The following is a 24,310-nucleotide window of genomic DNA, read 5'->3' on the forward strand; positions in this document are numbered from 1 at the left end:
TAAGTGCATGATCACATCCTTTGTTCTGGCCGTGATTCTTTTACTAATGTGTAAGTTTGCAATTTTGTCTCATCTCTTTTGGAAGATGCTTCACAATCAATGTTTGGTCATTGAACATCTCTGAATAAGACAGGGACAAAGTCTGTCTGTAGTGTTTGAGACCTGGTCCTGTCTCGTTATTTTTTGATACCTCAAAGTTTTATAATTCTCTTGAGAAAATGAAGTTGGATATAATCATGCCCAGGTTTATGCTGCAATGTATAGGATTCCAATTCTATTCAGTCAAAAACTTTTTACATTTTCTTAACATTTTATTTCTGTACCTTGTTTTAGCGGGTTTACAAAGGGGCTGCACTACAAATGACTCTATACACAGTATGTATTAACAGACTAAAACTACATATTCATTACATTTAAAGGATTATCCAAAAGCACAATAAAATGGATAGGACATGAATGACTGTCAGAAATTCACATAAGTCAAAGCTTATACATGCAAACTCCTTTAAATTTTACTTCTTAAAGATCTCCAAAGGAAAATCTGAAAATGTACTAACATTCTATATATAACTAAAAGGTATGAACATTTTAAAGATATATTTCCAATAACAAAGCATACCTATTTCATACCTTGAAACATTCTGAAAGTTATAAATTTATGATTTTTAAATAATGTAAAAATATGCTCCAATTCAGTGATGGTAGTTGTTAAGCTGGAAATGTTTTACATTATCATCCTGTTTAGCTCTATTCCAATGGAGCAAAATTGTGCATTCAATCTGTATCTGCAGGTCTGTAGTAGATTTAAATAGGTAAAACAAAATGTCAACATAGAACTTAGTGATATAGCAAAAGGCAAATGTCCTTTGTAAGAGGTTATTTAAATCTTCTTTAAAACCTTTAGACTGGAAGGTTCATAGTAGAATCAAAGGTTCCCTCCCAAGTGCTAGGGCTCGGGAAGGCATAGCAACTCTAATCTTTGTGTGGTTTTCTTTGAGTTTATTTCCTATTTGGTTCTTGACATCTTTCAATAATGCATATCAATTATCATAATTATATTAATTCACTACTTACACTGAGCACCTCGGAGATTTCCTCAGCTCCACCAGGAATATTTTCAGTAGTCTTAAGTTTCAATTCTACTTCATTTAGCCACTTATTTGCCTTTTCTAAGTATGACAATAACTCATGCCAACATGCCCAAACTTCCTGTGAAAGAAATGAAGATCATGGATGAAATATTTTGATAGCAAAGTGAATGTGTGACTCTGGTATTTCCATTTTTAAAACTTCTAAAAATAAAACATATTTTACACCTTTCATCTCTCCTTTGCTTCATTTCAATTTGATCATTGAAAATGCAGCTAGTCATTTTGAGCATCTAATACATTTATAATTATAAATCATTAAGGAAAAATTTTATTACATGAATAAATTCAAGATTCAGTGATTTACTTTTTTAAATAAAAAAATCATCAACATTATAGACTGGGAAATACAAAAATAAGAGCATGCATAAAACTGCACATATAAACCTAACATCGCAGCACATCAGCTACTACCACTTTTCTCTGACCTCCTCTAAATTGTATCATATATAAACACCTAGATAGTTAAAAGTACAGATTTAACTATAGTGTCTTTTTTAACATTGTATGTTATAATCTTTTCCATACTACTAAGAAGATATAGTCTAAATAAAAATTCACTGTTTTACTTAAGTGACTATAGTTTGGTTTCCTTAAAAATCAGCACTTACTGTAAAGGGAGACTACTTTTAGTTTTGTTTTCTATTATATATATGTGGTGACCATCATCATGAAGGGTCCATCATGACCATCCTTATTTCAAATTATTTCCTAATGGTATATTAATAGAAACATGAAATCAAGCTATCTCAAAGATATAAGTATTTTTAAACGACTTGATATACAGTAAAAAATAATTAATATTCAAAAAGAGTTATACATGAAAAAGCAAAATTTTAAGACTGCTACCAGAAAATAAAGAATATTTTTGACCTTGTGATGGGGAAGTATATCTAAGACAGAAAGAGATAAATAAACTTACTAACACTAGAATTAAAACTTTCTATTCATCAAGACATGAGGAAAAAATTGAAAAACAGTCTCAACTTGAAGAAAACAATTGCAAAATTAGTAATAGATGAGTAAGAATACAAAAGGAATTCCACGTCAGTTAAAAGATAAACAAATAACCTAATAGAAATATGAAATAAAATCCTAAACTAGTATTGGAAAGAAAAAGATACATGTGTATGATAAATATTTACAAATATGTTCAGACTCATTAGTAACCAGGAGACTATATATATATCAGTATTACAATGAAATATTTATTATTTTGATTAACAGAAATGCTTAATTTGACCATTTCAATTGTGAGAGGAGATTAACACACATTTGGATTTATTGGTGGTGGGTGTGTATAGTAGAATGGCCATTTTGGAAAACAATTTTTTATTCCCAGTAAGGTAAATATTCACATACGTAGCAACTCAACAACTCCACTTTTTGATACACATCTTCAGAGAAACTGGTTTGCATGGAAAACAAAGAAGGTTACAAGAACACCCACTTCAGTACTTTTTGTAATAAACAAAATTTAAAAATGAGGAAAAGAGCCTTAATGTCCAGTGGCAAAAAAATGTATACATATACCATATCATACTTCAGTTCAGTTCAGTTACTCAGTTGTATCCAACTCTTTGTGACCCCATGAATTGCAGCATGCCAGGCCTCCCTGTCCATCACCAACTTCCGGAGTTTACTCAAATTCATGTCCATCAAGTAGGTGATGCCATCCAGCCATCTCATCCTCTGTCATCCCCTTCTCCTCCTGCCCCCAATCTCTCCCAGCATCAGGGTCTTTTCCAATGAGTCAACTCTTCCCATGAGATGGTCAAAGTATGTAGTTTCAGCTTTAGCATCATTCCTTCCAATGAACACCCAGGACTGATCTCCTTTAGAATGGACTGGTTCAATCTCCTTGCAGTCCAAGGGACTCTCAGGAGTGTTCTCTAAGACCACAGTTCAAAAGCATCAATTCTTTGGCACTCAGCTTTCTTCACAGTCCAACTCTCACATCCATACATGACCACTGGAAAAACCATAGCCTTGACTAGACGGACCTTTGTTGACAAAGTAATGTCTCTGCTTTTGTATATGCTATCTAAGTTGGTCATAACTTTCCTTCCAAGGAGTAAGCATCTTTTAATTTCATGGCTGCAACCACCATCTGCAGTGATTTTGGAGCCCCCCCATAAAAAGTCTGACACTGTTTCCACTGTTTCCCCATCTATTTCCCATGAAGTGATGGGACCAGATGCCATGATCTTAGTTTTCTGAATGTTGAGCTTTAAGCCAACTTTTTCACTCTCATCTTTCACTTTCATTAACAGGCTCTTTAGTTCTTCCTCACTTTCTGCCATAAGGGTGGTGTCATCTGCATATCTGAGGTTATTGATATTTCTCCCGGCAATCTTGATTCCAGCTTGTGCTTCTTCCTGCCCAGCGCTTCTTATGATGTACTCTGCATACAAGTTAAATAAGCAGGGTGACAATATACAGCCTTGACATACTCCTTTTCCTATTTGGAACCAGTCTGTTGTTTCATGTATCACACTTACACAGATAATATAGAAGTGAAAATGAAAACTTCAAGGATAACCTTATGGATAAGGCCCAGACACAAAAACACTGGGCAAAAAGTAAGCCCTAGTAAACAATATATTACAGCTTACCACTTTCTATAACCCTCAAAACAAACAAATTTGAGTGGTATATTGTTGAGGCATCCACATGTGTGTGATAAAACCCTTTTTAAGCAGATAGATAACAAAGACCATTTTCTGGATTAAGGTTATGTCTGCTGTTAAAAAGTAGGAAGATGCATTAGAGAAAAAGAATATTTTAACAGTCATTTTCCATTAGCCTTGATATTGTAAATACTGGGCAAGTGTATAAATCTACCACTGCAATCACTACCACCTGCCCTGCTACCCCTTTGCCATCATCAAAAATAAAGTGTAAGAAGGACATTTTATCCTAAGAGAAATGAAAAATTCTATCAGATTTTCCATATTTTTACTTTTTCTCTCAGCCCTTGAAAATTATGGAGAACACTGTCTCTCTGTAACTGATGAAAAGGATCAGTCTAAACTGCTTTGTCAGCCTACCAATTCTTGCCTGGTAATTCATGTACAGTTTATCACAGGAAGTGAAATTAAGTATTTTGCTTTAAAAAGTGATAGAAATCTTAAATCTGGGTCATTTCCAGCTCCTGCTGGACTACAGGCTGTCTTCCTTCTGGGCAAATATCCCAGTGGGAAAATATAAATATCCCCTTAAATACCCAAGTGTACTTTAGAGCTTTGAAGATAAGGAGATGCGATTGGTAATGTGTCTTATTAACTTTGTTGCAGATTGAGGTAATGAACTACCTTGCTGATTTAACCATCAGGATAGATGGCCTCTTGTGTCCTGAATGCATCTGAAGGACACAGCTGGAGAAGCTGAATGTACTGACTTTACAGGTCACCTCTGCAAAATAAAATATAGTCTTGCAGCCTGAATTGGAGCTAAAAGCCACTTAGAATAATTGTTAAGCTTAACAGTTTGGAACTTAACATTACTTTGAAATCACCAAATTCAAAGTGGCTTTGAAAAAAGTACAAGAGAAAAAAGAGACTTCCATTAAAAATGGTAAATGGAGCTGATTTGGTAATCCCTTCCCACAACCTGCTTTGGTCATATTAAAATGATGCGTGTGTGCTAACTTGCTTCACTTGAGTCTGACTCTGGGAGCCCATGGACTGTAGGCCACCAAGCTCCTCTAGAAACAGTATTTAAAACGTATTTCAAATTCATAGCTGATTTATAAAAGAAGTATGAAAAGTCCTCAGGTAGTATAAACAGTAAATATTGGGAAACTAAGCTTAACAAAAATACTGCCATATCAGAACATAAGAGCTAGGGTATTCAAAACAAATTTCCTATGGGAAAAGACGTAATGGTCTCATGCGTTCCAGAGAGATGAAAAGCATAAAGCTGGGTGTCACCTATCCTGGAAACAAGAACTAAAAAATCCCCATCCATTGGAGTGTAAGAAATTAGCAAGAAAGCTGAGAATCCTTTGGATTTTGATTGGAAAATAAGTATTCACACATAAGAAAGTGAAACCCAAGTTTATATCACACATGAGGATAGAACATAACATCTCTCAGAGTGTGGTAGAGACAAACAGAAGACTTTTAAGGATTCTCCAATAACCTAGCACAGAAGGAACTTCCAGTAAACTACAATTCCTACTATAGATGAGCTCACAAACACAAAATTACAAATCACATGATAAAACTCACTATTTTAGAGGGAGTTAATAGTTGTAACAAATAGTAGAATCCATCCATTGTGATAAGAGATAAGAGATTCATTCAAAGAATTTTACATTTAATAAGTTTAGCTTGGTGATAAAATTTGTCAGTAGGATCTACTTTTCTTGAGACTAAGAACCAGAATTCATACTTAAGAACATTTCGTGTTCACAAAACTTTTGCTAGATGTTTCTACAAGCTCTCATTAGAGAGAGAGAGGCCTCTCTCTAATGGGCAGGGACCATGGGAACAAAAAAAGAGGTGAATTTGAAAAGTTAGGCAATTCTTTTTTGCCTTTTTATGAGGATATTTAGAGGAAACTCATCTGGTCCCTTTCCTTCACAAGATATAAAAGAGCACTGTTCTTCAAGTGTGTGTGAATATTTAGAAGGGAATGGCTGACATGTATGCCCTATTGAACTGCTGGTATGGACAAAAAGGAATCAAGGACAACTCTTTTACGTTCCTCATTCCTAAGAGTTACAATATGGGACCTGCCGGTGCCCACAGGCTGGTTTGGGCCTCGGTGGGTAAGACTCCAGGATATCACAAAAGCCTGAGTAATAAGGGTTTGACTTTCACTGTGTTATAAGGCTACTGGCAATAGTCAGCCTGAAATTCCTGTTGAAGTCTCCAAGGTTATCACGTATGCTCAGGAAATATTTTTTCAGGTTCAAAGTTCATATGAACAAGGCCAACTGGGCTCTCCATCAAAACACAAGACTAAAGAGAACAAACCAGATCAGTAGTGATACCCTATAGAGTCTGGTGAAAACAGACACATCATCACAGATGTGTGTGGGTGTTAACAAAATGTTAATAGCAATTGCACCCAGCCAAGAAAAGAAGATCAGATAAAGGGTGCGTTTTTCTTTCCATATCCTCCCATATACCAAAATTAGAAGATTATTATCCAGAAATTGAGATAAAGGAACCGTAAGCTCATTTTTTTTCTCACTTCATCTGTGTATAAATTACTGAACCCACAAGATTAAATTGGTGGAAGATTTTAATAAAGTATGAGATCAAAATTTATCAGACTAAATTTTAATAACTAAAAGTAAATGAAAACAGATGCTATCAGACTGAAATGCTGTTTAAAAAGCCAACTATAGGCCTAAATAGAGTTTAACCTGGTTGGTTTTAGTTATTGGACAAACAAAACTGTTTCATGCTTAATACTCATTAAGTTGAGATTTCTCAACCAAATATATTGCTTAAATCATTTCAAGAAAAAAACAGAGATAATTACACAAAAGCTGAAGATGGTAGAAAAGAAGATTTGCCAAACGATTAAGTAAAACCTTGAGAAATGGAAAATATGGCCCTAGGAAAAAAATATATACACACACACACAGAGATAGATGTGTATACAGATAGAGATGAATATATTTATATATCAAAGATTAAGTTATGCTCTAGGCAGTTGAAGAGAGAATTTGAGAACTGGAAGACAGATTTTAGAAAATTACCCAGAACCCAAGAAATAATAGAAATATAGAAAATATTAAAGAGAAATCAAGAATCAGAATACAGGATGGGGAGATTCTTCATAGATCTAATAAAGGTTCTCCTAGGAATGAATGGAGAGATTGGGAGAAAGAAAATCTCTCTCCAAAACTTTTTGAAACCACCAAAAAGAGAAATAATCTTTCTGTTCTTATTAATGTGCCAGGTGACAAAGTATAAATGAAAGCACACTATATATAGAAAAATAGACTAAAACTGCAAAGCATCAAAGACAAAGAGAAAATGAAAACATACCAAAGAAAACCGAAAAGAAATAATGATTTGGCAGCAGATTTCTTGACAGCAAGACATTTCAGAAGAAAATAGAATAACATTTATCAGGGTTGTAAAAAATAACTCCCCGAGCATAATTATATGCTTAGCTAGGCTATTTCTCAACACTTAAGGGGCAAAAAGGTATTTTTACTCATATAAAATCTGAGAGCACTTGCTAGTCACACTCAATGAAAGAGCAGAAGCAAAAGAAATATATGAAAAAGGAAAAAGTATTACAGGAATTGGTAAAATAGTGGTGGCAAATTTAAATAAATAATAATTTCAACAACACAGTGGCAATGACACTGATAATTTAGGGGAATATGAAATGAGGTACAACAATAATATGGAAGATGGGAAGTAAATTCAGAGTTAAATGATTCTAGTGGTTCTGCTATATCATTGTCAGACAGGTGCACAGAAATATTTATTATTGGTGGATACTGTGATCAAGATATTTAAGATAATAATTAAGGGTCCCATTAAAATAAAATCAATAGTATATGTATTCCAAACTACTGGAGAAGGAATAAAGACAGGCTAAATAATTTGATAACTTTAATACAAAGAGGAAACTTTAGAAGTGTCATTACAGATGAGAAATTAGAGGATAATTCATTCAAAAATCTTGAAAACGTTGTTCTTAATACAAAAATAAAATATTTCTTTGGAAAACATACCCCAAAACAGATTCCTGGAGGAGTAGCATATTTTTAAGTGAACAACTTGAATAATACAAAGCAAAGAACAATGAAGATGTAAGGAAACTAAGAACTTAAGAAAATAATATTAAAAAGTTTTATTTGACTACTATCAGAAAGCAACTTCCTAGATATAAAAAGTCCTTCTCTCATATAACCAAATAGTGAATCAGTTCTGATTTCCTGGAAACTATCAGTGTCATCTCTTCCCCTCTCATTCTTTATTTTCCTGTAGCACTGACATAGCATGAATCCAAGAGATTTTCCTTTATATCCTCAGCAGGTATAATAGTTCCTGGGAACTATTAAGGCAGTAGTCAAGTGTGTGAGGAGTAAATTGGATAAAAAATGAACAGGGACTGATAAATGAAGAAGGAAGTAGAACTGATAATAGAGGAACCTGGGAGTTGTAATACTGAAAATCTTGAGCACAGAGCAAAAGATATTATTTTAATATTTTTAAAGGTCTACTCTACTGGTGCTCTACACATTAAGAGAAACGTCTCTAGTAATGAACTATAGAAATGATCCCTGAAAGTATACCCTGAATATTCATTGGAAGAACTGATGTTGAAGCTCCAGTACTTTGGTCACCTTATGCGAAAAGACCCTGATGCTGGGAAATACTGAAGACAGGAAGGGAAAAGGACGACAAAGGATGAGATGGTTAGATGGCATCACTGACTCAATGGACATGAGTTTGTTCTGGGAGATGGTGAAGGACAGGGAAGCCTGGTGTGCTGCAGTCCATGTAGTCATAAAGAGTTGGACAAGACCTAGCAAGTGAACAACAACAACTCTACAGGTATGGCCTATTGCTGTTGTTTAGTTGCTAAGTCGTATCCAACTCTTTTGTGATCCCATGGACTCTAGCCTGCAAGGCTCCTCTCTCCATGGGATTTCCCAGCCAAGAATACTGGAGTTGGTTGCCACTTCCTTCTCCAGGGGATCTTACAACCCAGGGATCAAACCCCTGTCACTGGCATTGGCAGGCAGATTCTTTACCACTGAGCCACCTGGGAAGCCCATGACTTGTATCTGTCTCTAAATACAAAAAAGTTCCATAAACAATCATGTTTTTCAAAAATAATGGTATACCTGGATTCTTTATCAATAATATGCACAAAGATGATCCAGTTTGTGTGGGAGAAGTTGGCTTAATTTAAAGCCCAACTAGTTGCTGTATCTGGTAGCATCAGCATTTGATAGTAGGTTAAGTGTTGTGCTCCTTGGCACTATACCCATTATTAGTAAACAATACTTTCATAGAGAGAATCATAGCTTGTTTTTGATACAGTTACATGGTAATCAATTGAGACACTTGAATTACATAGCAGGCATATTCAGAGAATCATAACCTAAGGACTAAGGCATGTGGAAAAGATAAAGCAGGGCCTATGATAAGAAATATTATGTAAAATGTCCAAAAAATGCTAGGTAGACAATGTCTTGTAAAGAATTCTGTAGGGCATAGCAATCAATAAAGACAATTATAAGATAAACTTTCTCCCCAGAAAATCTCCCTGATGAGATACTCATATAGCTTTGTGAACAGTCAAATATATGAAAAATAGGGAGACCAGTTTCTATTGGTGGTGGTTTATTCACTCAGTCATGTCTGACTCTTGCGACCCATGGACTGAAACCTGCCAGGCTCCTCTGTTCATGGGATTTTCCAGGCAAGAATACTGGAGTGGGTTGCCATTTCCTTCTCCAGGGGATCTTCCCAACCTAGGAATCAAACCCAGGTCTCCTGCACTGCAGGCAGATTCTTTACTGACTGAGCTACCAGGGAAGCATTTAAAGCCCAACTAGTCTGTTGTATCTGGTAGCATCTGCATTTGATAGCAGGTTAAGTTTTCTGCTACTTGGCAATATACCCATTGTTAGTAAACAATACTTTCACAGGGAGAATCTTGGATTGTTTTTGATACAGTTACATGGTTGGTAATCAACTGAGACACCAGTTTCTATTGGCTTGCCTAAAAAGTTCATTTGGGTACATCCATTATAACTTATCAGTTCAGTTCAGTCGCTCAGTTGTGTCCAGCTCTTTGCAACCCCATGAATCACAGCACACCAGGCCTCCCTGTCCATCACCAACTCCCAGAGTTCACTCAGACCCGAGTCCATCGAGTCAGTGATGCCATCCAGCCATCTCATCCTCTGTCATCCCCTTCTTCTCCTGCCCCCAATCCCTCCCAGCATCAGAGTCTTTTCCAATGAGTCAACTCTTCATATGAGGTGGCCAAAGTACTAGGGTTTCAGCTTTAGCATCATTCCTTCCAAAGAACACCCAGGGCTGATCTCCTTCAGAATGGACTGGTTGGATCTCCTTGCAGTCCAAGGGACTCTCAAGAGTCTTCTCCAACACCACAGTTCAAAAGCATCAATTCTTCGGCACTCAGCCTTCTTCACAGTCCAATTCTCACATCCATACATGACTACTGGAAAAACCATAGCCTTGACTAGACAGACCTTAGTCGGCAAAGTAATGTCTCTGCTTTTGAATATACTATCTAGGTTGGTCATAACTTTTCTTCCAAGGAGTAAGCATCTTTTAATTTCATGGCTGCAATCACCATAGCTTATAGAAAAACCCAAATGAACTTCTTGGCCAACCCAATATAAATCTTGAGAAAACTTATTCATGGGATTTTGTGACCTAATAATTGTCATAATAAAAAGATCTAGACAGGGAGTGGCTCACATTTATTGAGTGCTAGGCTAAATACTTTTCTTTTTTCCTTTTAATTGGAGGATAGTTGTTTGACAACGTTCTCTTGGTTTCTGCCATACAGCAAGGCAAATCAGTCATAGTTATATAAACATATACACACATACACGTATATATCCTTTTCCTCTTCAGCCTCCCTCTGTACTTTAAACAGAATAACAGTTAATTTAATTTTCTCAACATCCTTTGATTTTAAGTCCTTTTTACAGATAATAGAATTATAAACATTAAGCAAATGGCCCCCAGTAGCTAATTTGTAAGTTAGCCTGACTGAGGAATTTGAGCCTAAGTAATCCTTAAACCAGAGTTCATGTTCTTAATCATTATAAGATTAAGAACTTCACATATAACCATAAGTTAACATGTAGTAATTGATAAAGATCAAGAAAAGTGACTGACTTCTAACGTCTTGCATTTTCCATTCAGCCTGGTGCAGAGCCACTGGTAGTTGGTGGTCAGAGTGTCCAGTTCCTTTCTTAAGGCCTCTTGTGCTGCAGGTGGAGCCTGAGCTATGACACTGTTTACGGACTCGGTGAGGAGCTGCACTTTTGCTTCTTTTTGCTGGGCCTCTTCTTTAGCTCTCTGAAAAAAAAAAATGCTCTCTTAATAGCAAGGCAATGATTTGACTTCTAAGATGCATTTCTATGTATCATAATTTTTCTTCCTTATAACATCTCCGTTAGAAAGAGATTAATAAAAATAAATCCAATACTGACTCCAATCACTTCCATAAATTTCAGTTTGGTTACAATTGGAAACTTGCAGGAAAAATATACTCAGAATATAACAGATCTTTAATCAGAATAGTTTGAAAAGTAGTCTGTATGCAGATGTGTATTTATGGAGAATACGTACACAAACACATACACATATATCCACATACACAAAATAAGCAAGAAATAAATATTTCAATGATAACTAGGTTCAAAAAATCTCATAGACCAGAACTGAAACCACTTATAAATTACTCAGATGGATGAATAATGAAATCAGTACAAATATCATTATTTAAATCAAAAGATAATTAACAGAAATAAGTCTTCTTAATGCTATATTTGGGAACATATTATAACAGAAAAGTGTTAAGTAACTGAAAACAAGTAAGAGAAAGATCAGATACTTCCCTATCCTGGTTAGTCAGTCACTGCTGTATCTTTATCAATTATATGTTCAGTATCACTCTAGTCTCCTCTCCTTCTAGGAAAAATGTATTAAGATACCCAATCATAGAGTTACTCCTACTTGGTGACAACATGAAATCCAAAGCAAAGCCCTTAAACTCTCCCTTAAATCATCTAACATAAATATAAATCCTACAACAGGTTTGAATACCCTCTTACTCATACAGCCCATGGTAGCCTACGGTGTGTACTCTCCTTCACTGCCAAAGTAATCAACTCAACTTGTACAACTACAGAGTGTTGCTGTTGGTCTGTGTGTTACTATGAAGGTTAACCCTGAGATAAGCTTTCAAGCGTAAGTCATTTACATGTGATGTGAAGGAAATTGTGGTAGGGAGGTGGGGAATGGAAAAAGAATGGAGATGGGAAGGGTATACTTATTAAACCCAGCAACTGCTGTTGGTGACAAGTTTAATCCTGCTAGGAAGGCCTACAAAACATGTGTACATATGTGTGTGTGTGTGTGTGTGTGTGTGTGTGTGTTAAGTTGTTCAGTCATGTCCGACTCTTTGTGACCCCATGGACTGTAGCCTGCTGGGCTCCTCTGTCCATGGGATTTTCCTGGCAAGAATATTGGACTGGGTTTCCATTTCCTTCTCCAGGGGATCTTCCCTACCTAGAGATCAAACCCACATCTTCCTGCATTGGTAGGCAGATTCTTTACCACTGAGCCAGCTGGGAAGTGCAGAAAACAAATGGCTCAGATTTATCCCACTCAAGGGTGAGGACACTGAGAAATTCACACACCATTTCCCATCATTGGTTGAACAATGTAGGGGAAATGTTAATTTCCTGGTATGTGAAGCCAGACTCAGGTGGAAAAAGTGGGATTCAGTGGCCTCAGAAGACCTCAGGTAAAGAAATTCAGGTTCTCGCAGGTAAATGGACAAAAATATAAAATGCCTTTCTACTTTTCAACATGATCCTGTCATATCTTTGGATTTAGGCCCGTAATGCCTTAAGATGTACAAAATATGATGGCAAATGCAAGCTCTTTTGACTATTAAATGATTTCCTTCACTGATTTTAATCAATTGAAATTTTATTTCAAATTTCTAAAATAAATATGTTTTTTGACACTGAGCATGGGATTTGTTTGATGCAAATCATATTTTGGCTATTGTAACTTTATCATTAAAAAGACTTTGACATATATAGCTTTTATTATGTTGAGGTATGCACCTTCTATTCCTGCTTTCTGGAGAGTTTTTTACCATAAGTGGATGTTGAATTTTGTCAAAGGCTTTCTCTGAATCTAGTGAGATAATCACATGGCTTTTATTTTTCAATTTGTTAATGTGGTGAATTACATGGATTGATTTGTGGATATTGAAGAATCCTTGCATCCCTGGGATAAAGCCCACTTGGCCATGGTGTATGATCTTTTTAATGTGTTGTTGAATTCTGATTGCTAGAATTTTGTTAAGGATTTTTGCATCTATGTTCATCAGTGATATTGGCCTGTAGTTTTCTTTTTTTGTGGCATCTTTGTCAGGTTTCAGTATTAGGGTGATGGTGGTCTCATAGAATGAGTTTGGAAGTTTACATTCCTCTGCCATTTTCTGGAAGAGTTTGAGAAGGATAGGTGTTAGCTCTTCTCTAAATTTTTGGTAGAATTCAGCTGTGAAGCCGTCTGGACCTGGGCTCTTGTTTGCTGGAAGATTTCTGATTACAGTTTCAATTTCCATGCTTGTGATGGGTCTGTTAAGATTTTCTATTTCTTCCTGGTTCAGTTTTGGAAAGTTATACTTTTCTAGGAATTTGTCCATTTCTTCCATGTTGTCCATTTTATTGGCATATAATTGCTGATAGTAGTCTCTTATGATCCTTTGTATTTCTGTGTTGTCTGTTGTGATCTCTCCATTTTTACTTCTAATTTTATTGATTTGATTTTTCTCCCTTTGTTTCTTGATGAATCTGGCTAATGGTCTGTCAATTTTATTTATCCTTTCAAAGAACCAGCTTTTGGCTTTGTTGATTTTTGCTATGGTCTCTTTTGTTTCTTTTGCATTTATTTATGCCCTAATTTTTAAGATTTCTTTCCTTTTACTAACCCTGGGGTTCTCCATTTCTTCTTTTTCTAGTTGCTTTAAGTGTCGAGTTAGGTTATTTATTTGACTTTTTTCTTGTTTCTTGAGGTATGCCTGTATTGCTATGAACTTTCCCCTTTGCACTGCTTTTATAGTGTCCCACAGGTTTTGGGTTGTTGTGTTTTCATTTTCATTCGTTTCTATGCATATTTTGATTCTTTTTTGATTTCTTCTGTGATTTGTTGGTTATTCAGAAGTGTGTTGTTCAGCCTCCATATGTGGGAATTTTTAATAGTTTTTCTCCTGTAATTGAGATCTAATCTTACTGCATTATGGTCAGAAAAGATGCTTGGAATGATTTCAATTTTTTTTGAATTTACCAAGGCTAGATTTATGGCCCAGGATGTGATCTATCCTGGATAAGGTTCTGTGAGCACTTGAGAAAAAGGTGAAATTCATTGTTTTGGGATGAAATGTCCTACAGATATCAATTAGGTCTAACTGGTCTATTGTATCATTTCAAGTTTGCGTTTCTTTGTTAATTTTCTATTTAGTTGATCTATCCATAGGTGTGAGTGGGGTATTAAAGTCTCCCACTATTATTGTGTTATTGTTAATTTCCCCTTTCATACTTGTTAGCATTTGTCTTACATATCGCTGCTCTCCTATGTTGGGTGCATATATATTTATAATTGTTATATCTTCTTCTTGGATTGATCCTTTGATCATTACGTAGTGTCCTACTTTGTCTCTTTTCACAGCCTTTGTTTTAAAGTCTATTTTATCTGATATGAGTATTGCCACTCCTGCTGTCTTTTGGTCTCTATTTCCATGGAATATCTTTTTCTAGACCTTCATTTTCAGTCTGTATGTGTCCCTTGTTTTGAGGTGGTTCTCTTGTAGACAACATATATAGGGCACTTGTTTTTGTATCCATTTTGGTTGGGGCATTCAACCCATTTACGTTTAAGGTAATTATTGAAAAGTATGATCCCGTTGCCATTTACTTTATTGTTTTGGGTTTGGGTTTATACACCCTTTTTGTGTTTCCTGTCTAGAGAATATCCTTTAGCATTTGTTGGAGAGCTGGTTTCGTGATGCTGAATTCTCTCAGTTTTTGCTTGTCTGTAAAGCTTTTGATTTCTCCTTCATATTTGAATGAGATCCTTGCTGGGTACAGTAATCTGGGCTGTAGGTTATTTTCTTTCATCACTTTAAGTATGTCTTGCCATTCCCTCCTGGCCTGAAGAGTTTCTATTGAAAGATCAGCTGTTATCCTTATGGGAATCCCCTTGTGTGTTATTTGTTGTTTTTCCCTTGCTACTTTTAATATGTGTTCTTTGTGTTTGATATTTGTTGACTTGATTAATATGTGTCTTGTGGTGTTTTGCCTTGGGTTTATCAGCAAACATTATCCTCAACGGTGAAAAACTGAAAGCATTTCCCTTAAAGTCAGGAATAAGACAAGGGTGCTTACTTTCACTGCTACTATTCAACATAGTTCTGGAAGTTTTGGCCATAGCAATCAGAGCAGAAAAAGAAATAAAAGGAATCCAAATTGGAAAAGAAGAAGTAAAACTCTTACTGTTTGCAGATGACATGATCCTCTACAAAGAAAACCCTAAAGACTCCATCAGAAAATTACTAGAGCTAATCAATGAATATAGTAAAGTTGCAGGATATAAAATCAACACACAGAAATCCCTTGCATTCCTATACACTAATAATGAGAAAGTAGAAAAAGAAGTTAAGGAAACAATTCCATTCACCATTGCAACAAAAAGAATAAAATACTTAGGAATATATCTACCTAAAGAAACTAAAGACCTATATATAGAAAACTATAAAACACTGGTGAAAGAAATCAAAGAGGACGCTAATAGATGGAGAAATATACCATGTTCATGGATCAGAAGAATCAATATAGTGAAAATGAGTATACTACCCAAAGCAATCTACATATTTAATGCAATCCCTATCAAGCTACCAGCGGTATTTTTCACAGAGCTAGAACAAATAATTATACAATTTGTATGGAAATACAAAAAACCTCGAATAGCCAAAGCAATCTTGAGAAAGAAGAATGGAACTGGAGGAATCAACCTGCCTGACTTCAGGCTCTACTACAAAGCCACAGTCATCAAGACAGTATGGTACTGGCACAAAGACAGAAATATAGATCAATGGAACAAAATAGAAAGCCCAGAGATAAATCCACACACCTATGGACACCTTATCTTCGACAAAGGAGGCAAGAATATACAATGGAGTAAAGACAATCTCTTTAACAAGTGGTGCTGGAAAAACTGGTCAACCACTTGTAAAAGAATTAAACTAGAACACTTTCTAACACCATTCACAAAAATAAACTCAAAATGGATTAAAGATCTAAACATAAGACCAGAAACTATAAAACTCCTAGAGGAGAACATAGGCAAAACACTCTCCGACATACATCACAGCAGGATCCTCTATGATCCACCTCCCAGAATACTGGAAATAAAAGCAAAAATAAACTAATGGTATCTAATTAAAATTAAAAGCTTCTGCACAACAAAGGAAACTATAAGTAAGGTAAAAAGACAGCCTTTGGAATGGGAGAAAATAATAGCAAATGAAGCAACTGACAAACAATCTCAAAAATACACAAGCAACTCCTGAAGCTCAATTCCAGAAAAATAAATGACCCAATCAAAAATGGGCTGAAGAACTAAATAGACATTTCTCCAAAGAAGACATACGGATGGCTAACAAACACATGAAAAGATGCTCAACATCACTCATTATCAGAGAAATGCAAATCAAGACCACAATGAGGTACCATTTCACGCCAGTCAGAATGGCTGTGATCCAAAAGTCTACAAGCAATAAATGCTGGAGAGGGTGTGAAGAAAAGGGAACCCTCTTACACTATTGGTGGGAATGCAAACTAGTACAGCCACTATGGAGAACAGTGTGGAGATTCCTTAAAAAATTGGAAATAGAGCTGCCTTATGACCTAGCAATCCCACTGCTGGGCATACACACTGAGGAAACCAGAATAGAAAGAGACACGTGTACCCCAATATTCATTGCAGCACTGTTTATAATAGCCAGGACATGGAAGCAACCTAGATGTCCATCAGCAGATGAATGGAAAAGAAAGCTGTGGTACATATACACAATGGAATATTACTCAGCCATTAAAAAGAATACATTTGAATCAGTTCTAATGAGGTGGATGAAACCGGAGCTGATTATACAGAGTGAAGTAAGCCAGAAAGAAAAACACCAATACAGTATACTAACACATATATATGGAATTTAGAAAGATGGTAACAATAACCCTGTATGCGAGATAGCAAAAGAGACACAGATGTATAGAACAGTCTTTTGGACTCTGTGGGTGAGGGCGAGGGTGGGATGATTTGGGAGAATGGCATTGAAACATGTATAATGTCATATAAGCAATGAATCACCAGTCAGGATCAATGCAGGATACAGGATGCTTGGGGCTGGTGCACTGGGATGACCCAGAGAGATGGTATGGGGAGGGAGGTGAGAGAGGGGGTTCAGGATTAGGAACACGTGTACACCCGTGGCGGATTCATATTGATGTATGGCAAAACCAGTACAGTATTATAAAGTAAAATAAAGTAAAATGTTTAAAAAAGAAAATATGTAAAAAAAAAGTCTTTGAGAAATATTAATCACTTAGCGTGTGCTGCTGTGTGCCATGACATGTTATATGTGTGAATTCAATGGATCTTTAACAAAATCGTGTGAAATGAATTTTGTTTCCTTTATGTTATACATCCAAGAACTGAGGCTCAGTGAGATTAAAGTAAATCATCCTGGGAGTTGCATGTCTTCTTTCACACAGCTTGTCTTAAGCCTATCTCAAATCTTCCATGAGGAGAAGCATGATCCAGTGCATCCAGTGAATGAAATTACATTTTATACAAGTTATGAACAACCCACACAACTATCAAAAATGCATAATGAAAAGTTTCTCCCCTTGCTATTTAGATGTTCATAAATTTTTTTAAAATCAGTTTTATAATTTCAAAAGGTTCAGAGAAGAAAGATATGAGAAAAGGAGATCATGAACAATTTCTTCACTGTACTTAGGCTTGAAAGCTCATCTCAAGGTTAGTCTTCATAGTAACACACAGCAACACTCCCACAGTTGAACAAGCTGAGTTTATTACTTTTGGTAATGATGGACAATACTCACCATGGGCAACCATGGGTTATATGATTAAGAGGGTATTCAAATGTGTTATAGGATTTGGATTTGAGTTTGATGATTTCTACATTCTAAAGACAGAAAACTAAATGGTATAGTTTACGCATAATCCTCCTCACAAGTGGTAGCTTTTGTTCCATATATATATATATTTATATATATTTATAAATATAAATATATTTTATAAATATAAATATATTTATATATTTATATTTTATATATATTTATATATATATTTAACATTTATTTACTTATTTTTGCTGTGGTGGGTTTTCATTGCTGCACGTGGGCTTTCTCTAGTTGCAGTATGTGGACTTTTCATTGTGATGGCTTCTCTTGTTGTGGAGCACAGGTTGCCTAGGCACATGGGCTTCAGTAGAAACAGTGAGTGCACTCAGTAGTTGCAGCTCATAGGTTCTAGAGTGTTGACCCAGTAGTGTGTTATATGGGCTTAGGTGCTCCATGGCATATGGCATCTTCACGGACAAAGTATCAAACCTGTGTCCCTTGCACTGCAAGGCAGATTCTTAACCACTGGACCACCAGGGAAGTCCCCTGTTCCATATATTTCTATGAAGCTAACCATCATAAACTCGGACACCTTTCATTGCCAGTATCTTGAACTAGCGGTTCTCTAAGTATGATTCCTTGGGACCACCAAATTTACTCCTGGGCATGACCTGGAAACTTATTACAAATTAAAATTCTCAGGGTCCAGCCTAGATTCACTAAATCAGAAATCCTAGGGTTGGCTCTAGGACTGGAGCCTAGGTTGGCTGTAAAACTCTGTTTTAATAGCCTTCCAAATAATTTTGATGCTCACTCCTTTGCGAGAATTGTTGCTCTAGCTTGTTCCCCATAGAATGAGAACAGCAAATACATGTATATTAAGTGAAGGTATTTTAAATAGACCGGAATACCAGACCATCTTACTTGCCTCCTGAGAAATCTGTATGCTGGTCAAGAAGCAACAGTTAGAACCAGCCATGGAACATTGAGCTGGTTCCATATTGGGAAAGGAGTATGTCAAGGCTGTATATTGTCACCCTGCTTATTTAACTTATATGCAGAGTACATCATGCAAAATGCTAGGCTAGATGAAGCACAAGCTGAAATCAAGATTGCTGGAAGAAATATCAATAACCTTAGACATGCAGATGACACCACCCTTATGGCAAAAAGAGAAGAGGAACTAAAAAGCCTCTTGATGAACGTGAAAGTGGAGAGCAAAAAAGCTGGCTTAAGAGTCAACATTCAGAAAGCTAAGATCATGGCATCTGGTCCCATCACTTCATGGCAAATAGATGGGGAAACAATGCAACAATGACAGATTTTATTTTCTTGGGCTCCAAAATCACTGTAGATGGTGACTGCACCCATGAAATGAAAAGACACTTGGTCCTTGGAAGAAAAGCTATGACCAAACATAGACGTTAAAAATCAGAGACATTACTTTGCCAACAAAGGTCCATCTAGTCAAAGCTATGGTCTTTCCAGTAGTCATGTATGGATGTGAGAGTTGGACCTTAAAGAAGGCTGAGTGCTGAACAACTGATACTTTTGAACTGTGGTGTTGGAGAAAACTCTTAAGAGTCCCTTGGTCTGCAAGGAGATCCAACCAGTCAGTCAATCCTAAAGGAAATTAGTGCTGAATATTCAATGGAAGGACTGATGCTGAAGCTGAAGCTCCAATACTTTGGCCACTTGATGTGAAAAACTGACTCATTGTAAAAGACTAATGCCAGGAAAGACTGAAAGCAGGAGGAGAAGGGGACAAAAGAGGTTGAGATGGTTGGATGGCATCACCAACTTGATAGACATGAGTTTGAGCAAGCTCCGGGTGTTGGTGATGAACAGGGAAGCCTGGCATGCTGTAGTTCATGGGGTCACAAAGAGTTGGACACAAATGAGCAACTGAACTGAAGTCCAGGTAAACCCTAGGACTGGAGTTAACACAGTGTAAAAAAAATTAAAAAGAAAATGGTGAAAAACTGAAATTCCAGAATTTTTTTAAAAAGGGATTGATATAAAATTTCAAATTAGACTTATTGCAGGCCTCCTAAAGACATTTGGAATAAGATGTTTCCAATCAAATTTCCTTTGGCTCTTTGATGCTAATATAAAAAAAATTGTTTACAGAGAAAAAAGTAAAAAGCAGGATTATCAAGTAAAATACAGGAGCAGAAAGCAAAGAAAAAGAAAAAAGTCTCTACTTTTTATCTGAGTATATTGAGGAGAGATGCCAGAGTCGATGTATCACCCTCTTCAAGCAATAAAGATAAATGTGCTCTCAACACGAGCACAGGTGAAGGCCTGGACAAGGTTCTATCACTCCATTTTGTGTAGGGAAACAGACAAAGTGATTACCTTGACTGGCAGACAGAAGACCAGAAAATGCCAGCTCCCTTTGCTGCTACTGGCCCAGGCTGTCTGAGCTGCTCCTCTTTTCACTATTATGCCCATATGCACCAATATTGTAGCTAGATCAGTTTTTTAAACATGCAAATCAATGTGGACTGAGGGGCTGGGCCACTCATGTCAGGGATTTTTTATAAATTAGCTTTAAATTTGAGACAGTCTACTCTCCTATACTGGAAAAGAAAAAGGGATCTGACTGAACAGTTAGCCAGATAAGCAAAGGGTTCAAAGAATGAGGGAAGAGGGCCAGAGACAAACACAGGAAATGGGAAAAACAGAACAGCTGAACGTGTGCTGACTGTTGATTATCTACTTTGGGACCTGAAGCCGTGGCTACACAGCACAGAAAGTGATGTTAAGAACAGCCATGAAGGGCTGAGATGTGAAGGCAAAGGCAATGGGGAGGCGCATGCTTTACACAACAGTATGGAATGGAATGAATGGCATATGATAGAGTGGCTTAGAAAGGAATAGGGATAGAGGGAAACTTATTCAGATAAAGCCTATGACTAGGAGTAAACTATTCGACCTATCTAGGAATACCTGTTTTCTGACCAACAAAGAGAAGCGTAAACAAGTTTCCTTTCAAAGTACACTCCAGCTCTCATATTCTGTAATGATGTAACTTCCCTCATGGTAACCTCCCCACAGTCAAGCCTAAAATAATTATAGACCTCCTGATGGCTCTCCATTTCACTTAGAATGAAAAGCCCTCCACGTCCCACAAATCTACTGTGTCAGCAGATACCTACTTTGCCTCTCCAAATCATCTCAGGTCATCTGTCCTGTTTTACTCTCTTCAGGTAGGTGGGCTTCATTCTCTTCCCAGATAGCCTTAGGGTCTTTGCAGGAACTCTTCCCTCTGACTGGAATGTGCCCTGATAATACTTCTGTAAGGTTGCCTTTTTCTTATGATTCGTATCTCATTTTAAATATAATTCCTCACAAATACCCTTACATATCAACCCTTTGTAAAACAGCATTTCACCACCCTCAGCTCCCAACTCGACTCTATGATTTATTTCACAACATTGGCTTATTTTTAGGCAAATTCTCATGATCTCAAATGAGTTTATTTCTCCCTTCTTTGCCTGCCCTGTCACCAATGAGAATGCAAATCCTAAGAAGTCAGGTGGCTTTTATGTATTGCTCACTACTATATTCTATGTCTAGAAGGGTGTTTGACACAGTAAGAATACAATATTTCTTAATAAATGAAAGAATTCATGAATTTATGAATATTTCATGATAAATGATGTATAATATTATTAGATGAGAATGATTTTCTAGCTTATAATACTCTAGACACTATTACTGTTTCCCAAATATAGTCATTCTTCTATATTTCAATTTTATTTTCTACATGTAACTAAGGATTGCAGCACGTGGCTCAGAGGTTAAAGTGTCTGCCTGCAGTGTGGGAGACTTGGGTTCAATCCCTGGGTCAGGAAGATCCCCTGGAGAAGGAAATGGCAACCCACTGCAGTATTCTGGCCTGGAGAATCCCATGGACAGAGGAGTCTGGCGGGCTACAGTCTATGAGGTCGCAAAGAGTCGGACACGACTGAGCGACTTCCCTTTCACTTTCCCTTTCACTTTCACATGTAACTAAAGCCATAATATACCTCTGATATTTAAACGTCTGAGTTTAAATATCTGTAAAATACAGTTAAACATCTGTACTCACTTCATATGAGTACATTTTGCTCTTAATTACAATATTCAGTGAATAATCATATGAACTATATAACAAAGTACATATAATTAATTTCTTCCCTTGCAGCAATGATAATAAAAATCATAATAATAGTTGACTAGTTTGGGGCATCTATTTTGTGTATTACATTAGGACTTTCATGTTTCATCTTTCACATGATTCTGAAAAGCAGGTATTTTGATATCCAGATCACAAACAAGGGAATGAAAGTTCACTGGGTTTATGTGACTTACCCATGGTTACACAGTTGGCAAGGGGTCAAAGCAGGTTTTAAACCCAAGTGTTTGGCTCTAAAATGATTTTGCTCTGTCATGAGGCTTCAAACCAAACAAATATCTATTAATAGTTCACCTAGGCTAATGTTAAATAATATGCTATTGCTACTACATGAAGATAATATTTATCATTATAGCTGCAAATCATTGAGTACTCACTCTGAGGTAGCCGATTTACTTACATGCAAGTTTTATTTTTCAGTTCATACTTTCAAGTATGAAGTGACATGATTTACCCATGAAAAAATAAGAGGATTACACTGACTACTGAGTTGCCCAGGGTCATACCACAATGCCATTGTGTAGATTCAATTACCTGGCTTGACCTGCAAGACCTAGCTATATACCAGTTTCCTTGGTCCTAAATCAATGTTATTTATTTTATCTTCCTGTTTCAAGAGAAGCTCATGTAAATACAGTCCTTTTATCCATATTAAAGACCAGCAGCTGAAATATTTAGTACTGCCAAATTGTAAGAAACCCCTTGAAAGCACCAAATTAACAAAGCCTATTGACATTTTCAACTGTCATTTCACCAACACTTTGACACTTTTCCAGTTTGAATTTGCATCAGCTAGAAACATCTGATATGAGTAGCTGGGGTCTAATCTCTTAATAGTACATAATTTCAAGGTGAAAATGTTCCAAACTGTGATTATCAATATTTATGTTTTGACCACAAGACACAAAATTCATAAATAAAAAGTTTAAGCATTCTATACAATGCATATCGAAGTTGAAGCTAAATTAATCAAGAAGCAACCTCTATTATTAAACCAAGAAAAGAGAAGGCTGCGCAGAAGCACAATTTGTTTTATCTGGTTTCTTTTACCTTCATCTCTTCAACTGCTGTCTGTAATTCATCTGGGGTTTTATATTCAAAATCTCTCTCCAGGTATTCTTCTTCGGCTTGTGTCATCCATTCATGCATCTCTGACAAATCTTTCTGAAGGCTTAGAGTTTTATCCAAGCCTCCCTTTAAGGCCTCCTTTCTGGCATAGACCTTCCGTAAAACAAACCAATAAGTAAAGCATGAATATTGAAAGTCATAAAGCATTATCATTATACTATTATTGACGAGTCTATAAATAATGGAAAGCTTGGAAAAGATGAAGCCAGAAGTAAATAGCTTACATAAATGAGGAAAATAACTCATGGCAATTGGATACACCTAATTTCCCATAAGTGTTAAAATAAGATATAAGCATTTACTTGACACAATGAACAGATTCCCCTAAGACCACAATTTAGCTGTTGTATATGGTAATTCTTTTCTGCAAATGGAGAGTAAAGAAAAACATTTTTTCATGATGCGTTTCAGTTGGAAAATTGAATTTATTGGCATACATAGAAGTAGAAATTCTTTGCACTCTTTGATGCTGTTTTACAATTTCAAATATCCTAGGAACTTAATAATCATATACCTATATAAAACTCTCATAAGAAAAGGAAAATGAATAAAAGATAGTCATGTAATTTACAGAAATAAAATTAAAGTGAGGCCATATATATGTGAAAATTTGCTCAGTATCATTTATAGTTAAATAATAGCAAATGAAGTTAAATTACTATATTTTCAAATATGAGATTAGAAAAAAGACTAATTAGAATGCCAAGTTTGAGCAGGGATGTGGGAAAACAAAGGTTTCATACCTGTTTAGGGAAATATACACCACAGTTAAAGCTTTTAGACAGTAAACTGGCAAAATGCATTAAATGCCTTAATGTTCATCAATTTGAGCCTACTCTTCCACATATAAAACGATGTGTTATGTAGTTGCATGCACACTATTCAATTCGGCTTTGAAGATAGCAACATATTGAAAACAAACCCAAAGGTGCTTTC

The 24,310-nt window shown here is 36.1% G+C and overlaps 1 protein-coding gene and 1 pseudogene across 7 annotated transcripts in view; both read right to left on the reverse strand.

Annotated features, from left to right (window-relative positions):
- Nucleotides 1–24,310, reverse strand: part of DMD (dystrophin) — a 2,687,035-nt gene that overhangs the window by 1,422,626 nt on the left and 1,240,099 nt on the right. For all 7 annotated transcript variants that reach the window (XM_070291485.1, XM_070291489.1, XM_070291490.1 and 4 more), the window contains exons 26-28: nucleotides 23,297–23,467; nucleotides 11,015–11,197; nucleotides 1,075–1,209 (exon numbers count right to left, since the gene is read on the reverse strand). In XM_070291485.1, coding sequence (XP_070147586.1) covers nucleotides 1,075–1,209; nucleotides 11,015–11,197; nucleotides 23,297–23,467 — 489 coding nt within the window. The remainder of the gene's footprint in view (nucleotides 1–1,074; nucleotides 1,210–11,014; nucleotides 11,198–23,296; nucleotides 23,468–24,310) is intronic.
- Nucleotides 8,309–8,425, reverse strand: LOC138931291 (small nucleolar RNA U3; annotated as a pseudogene).

The sequence above is a fragment of the Ovis canadensis genome, chromosome X (assembly GCF_042477335.2).
Source record: "Ovis canadensis isolate MfBH-ARS-UI-01 breed Bighorn chromosome X, ARS-UI_OviCan_v2, whole genome shotgun sequence".
In the NCBI taxonomy this organism is placed as follows: Eukaryota; Metazoa; Chordata; class Mammalia; order Artiodactyla; family Bovidae; genus Ovis; species Ovis canadensis.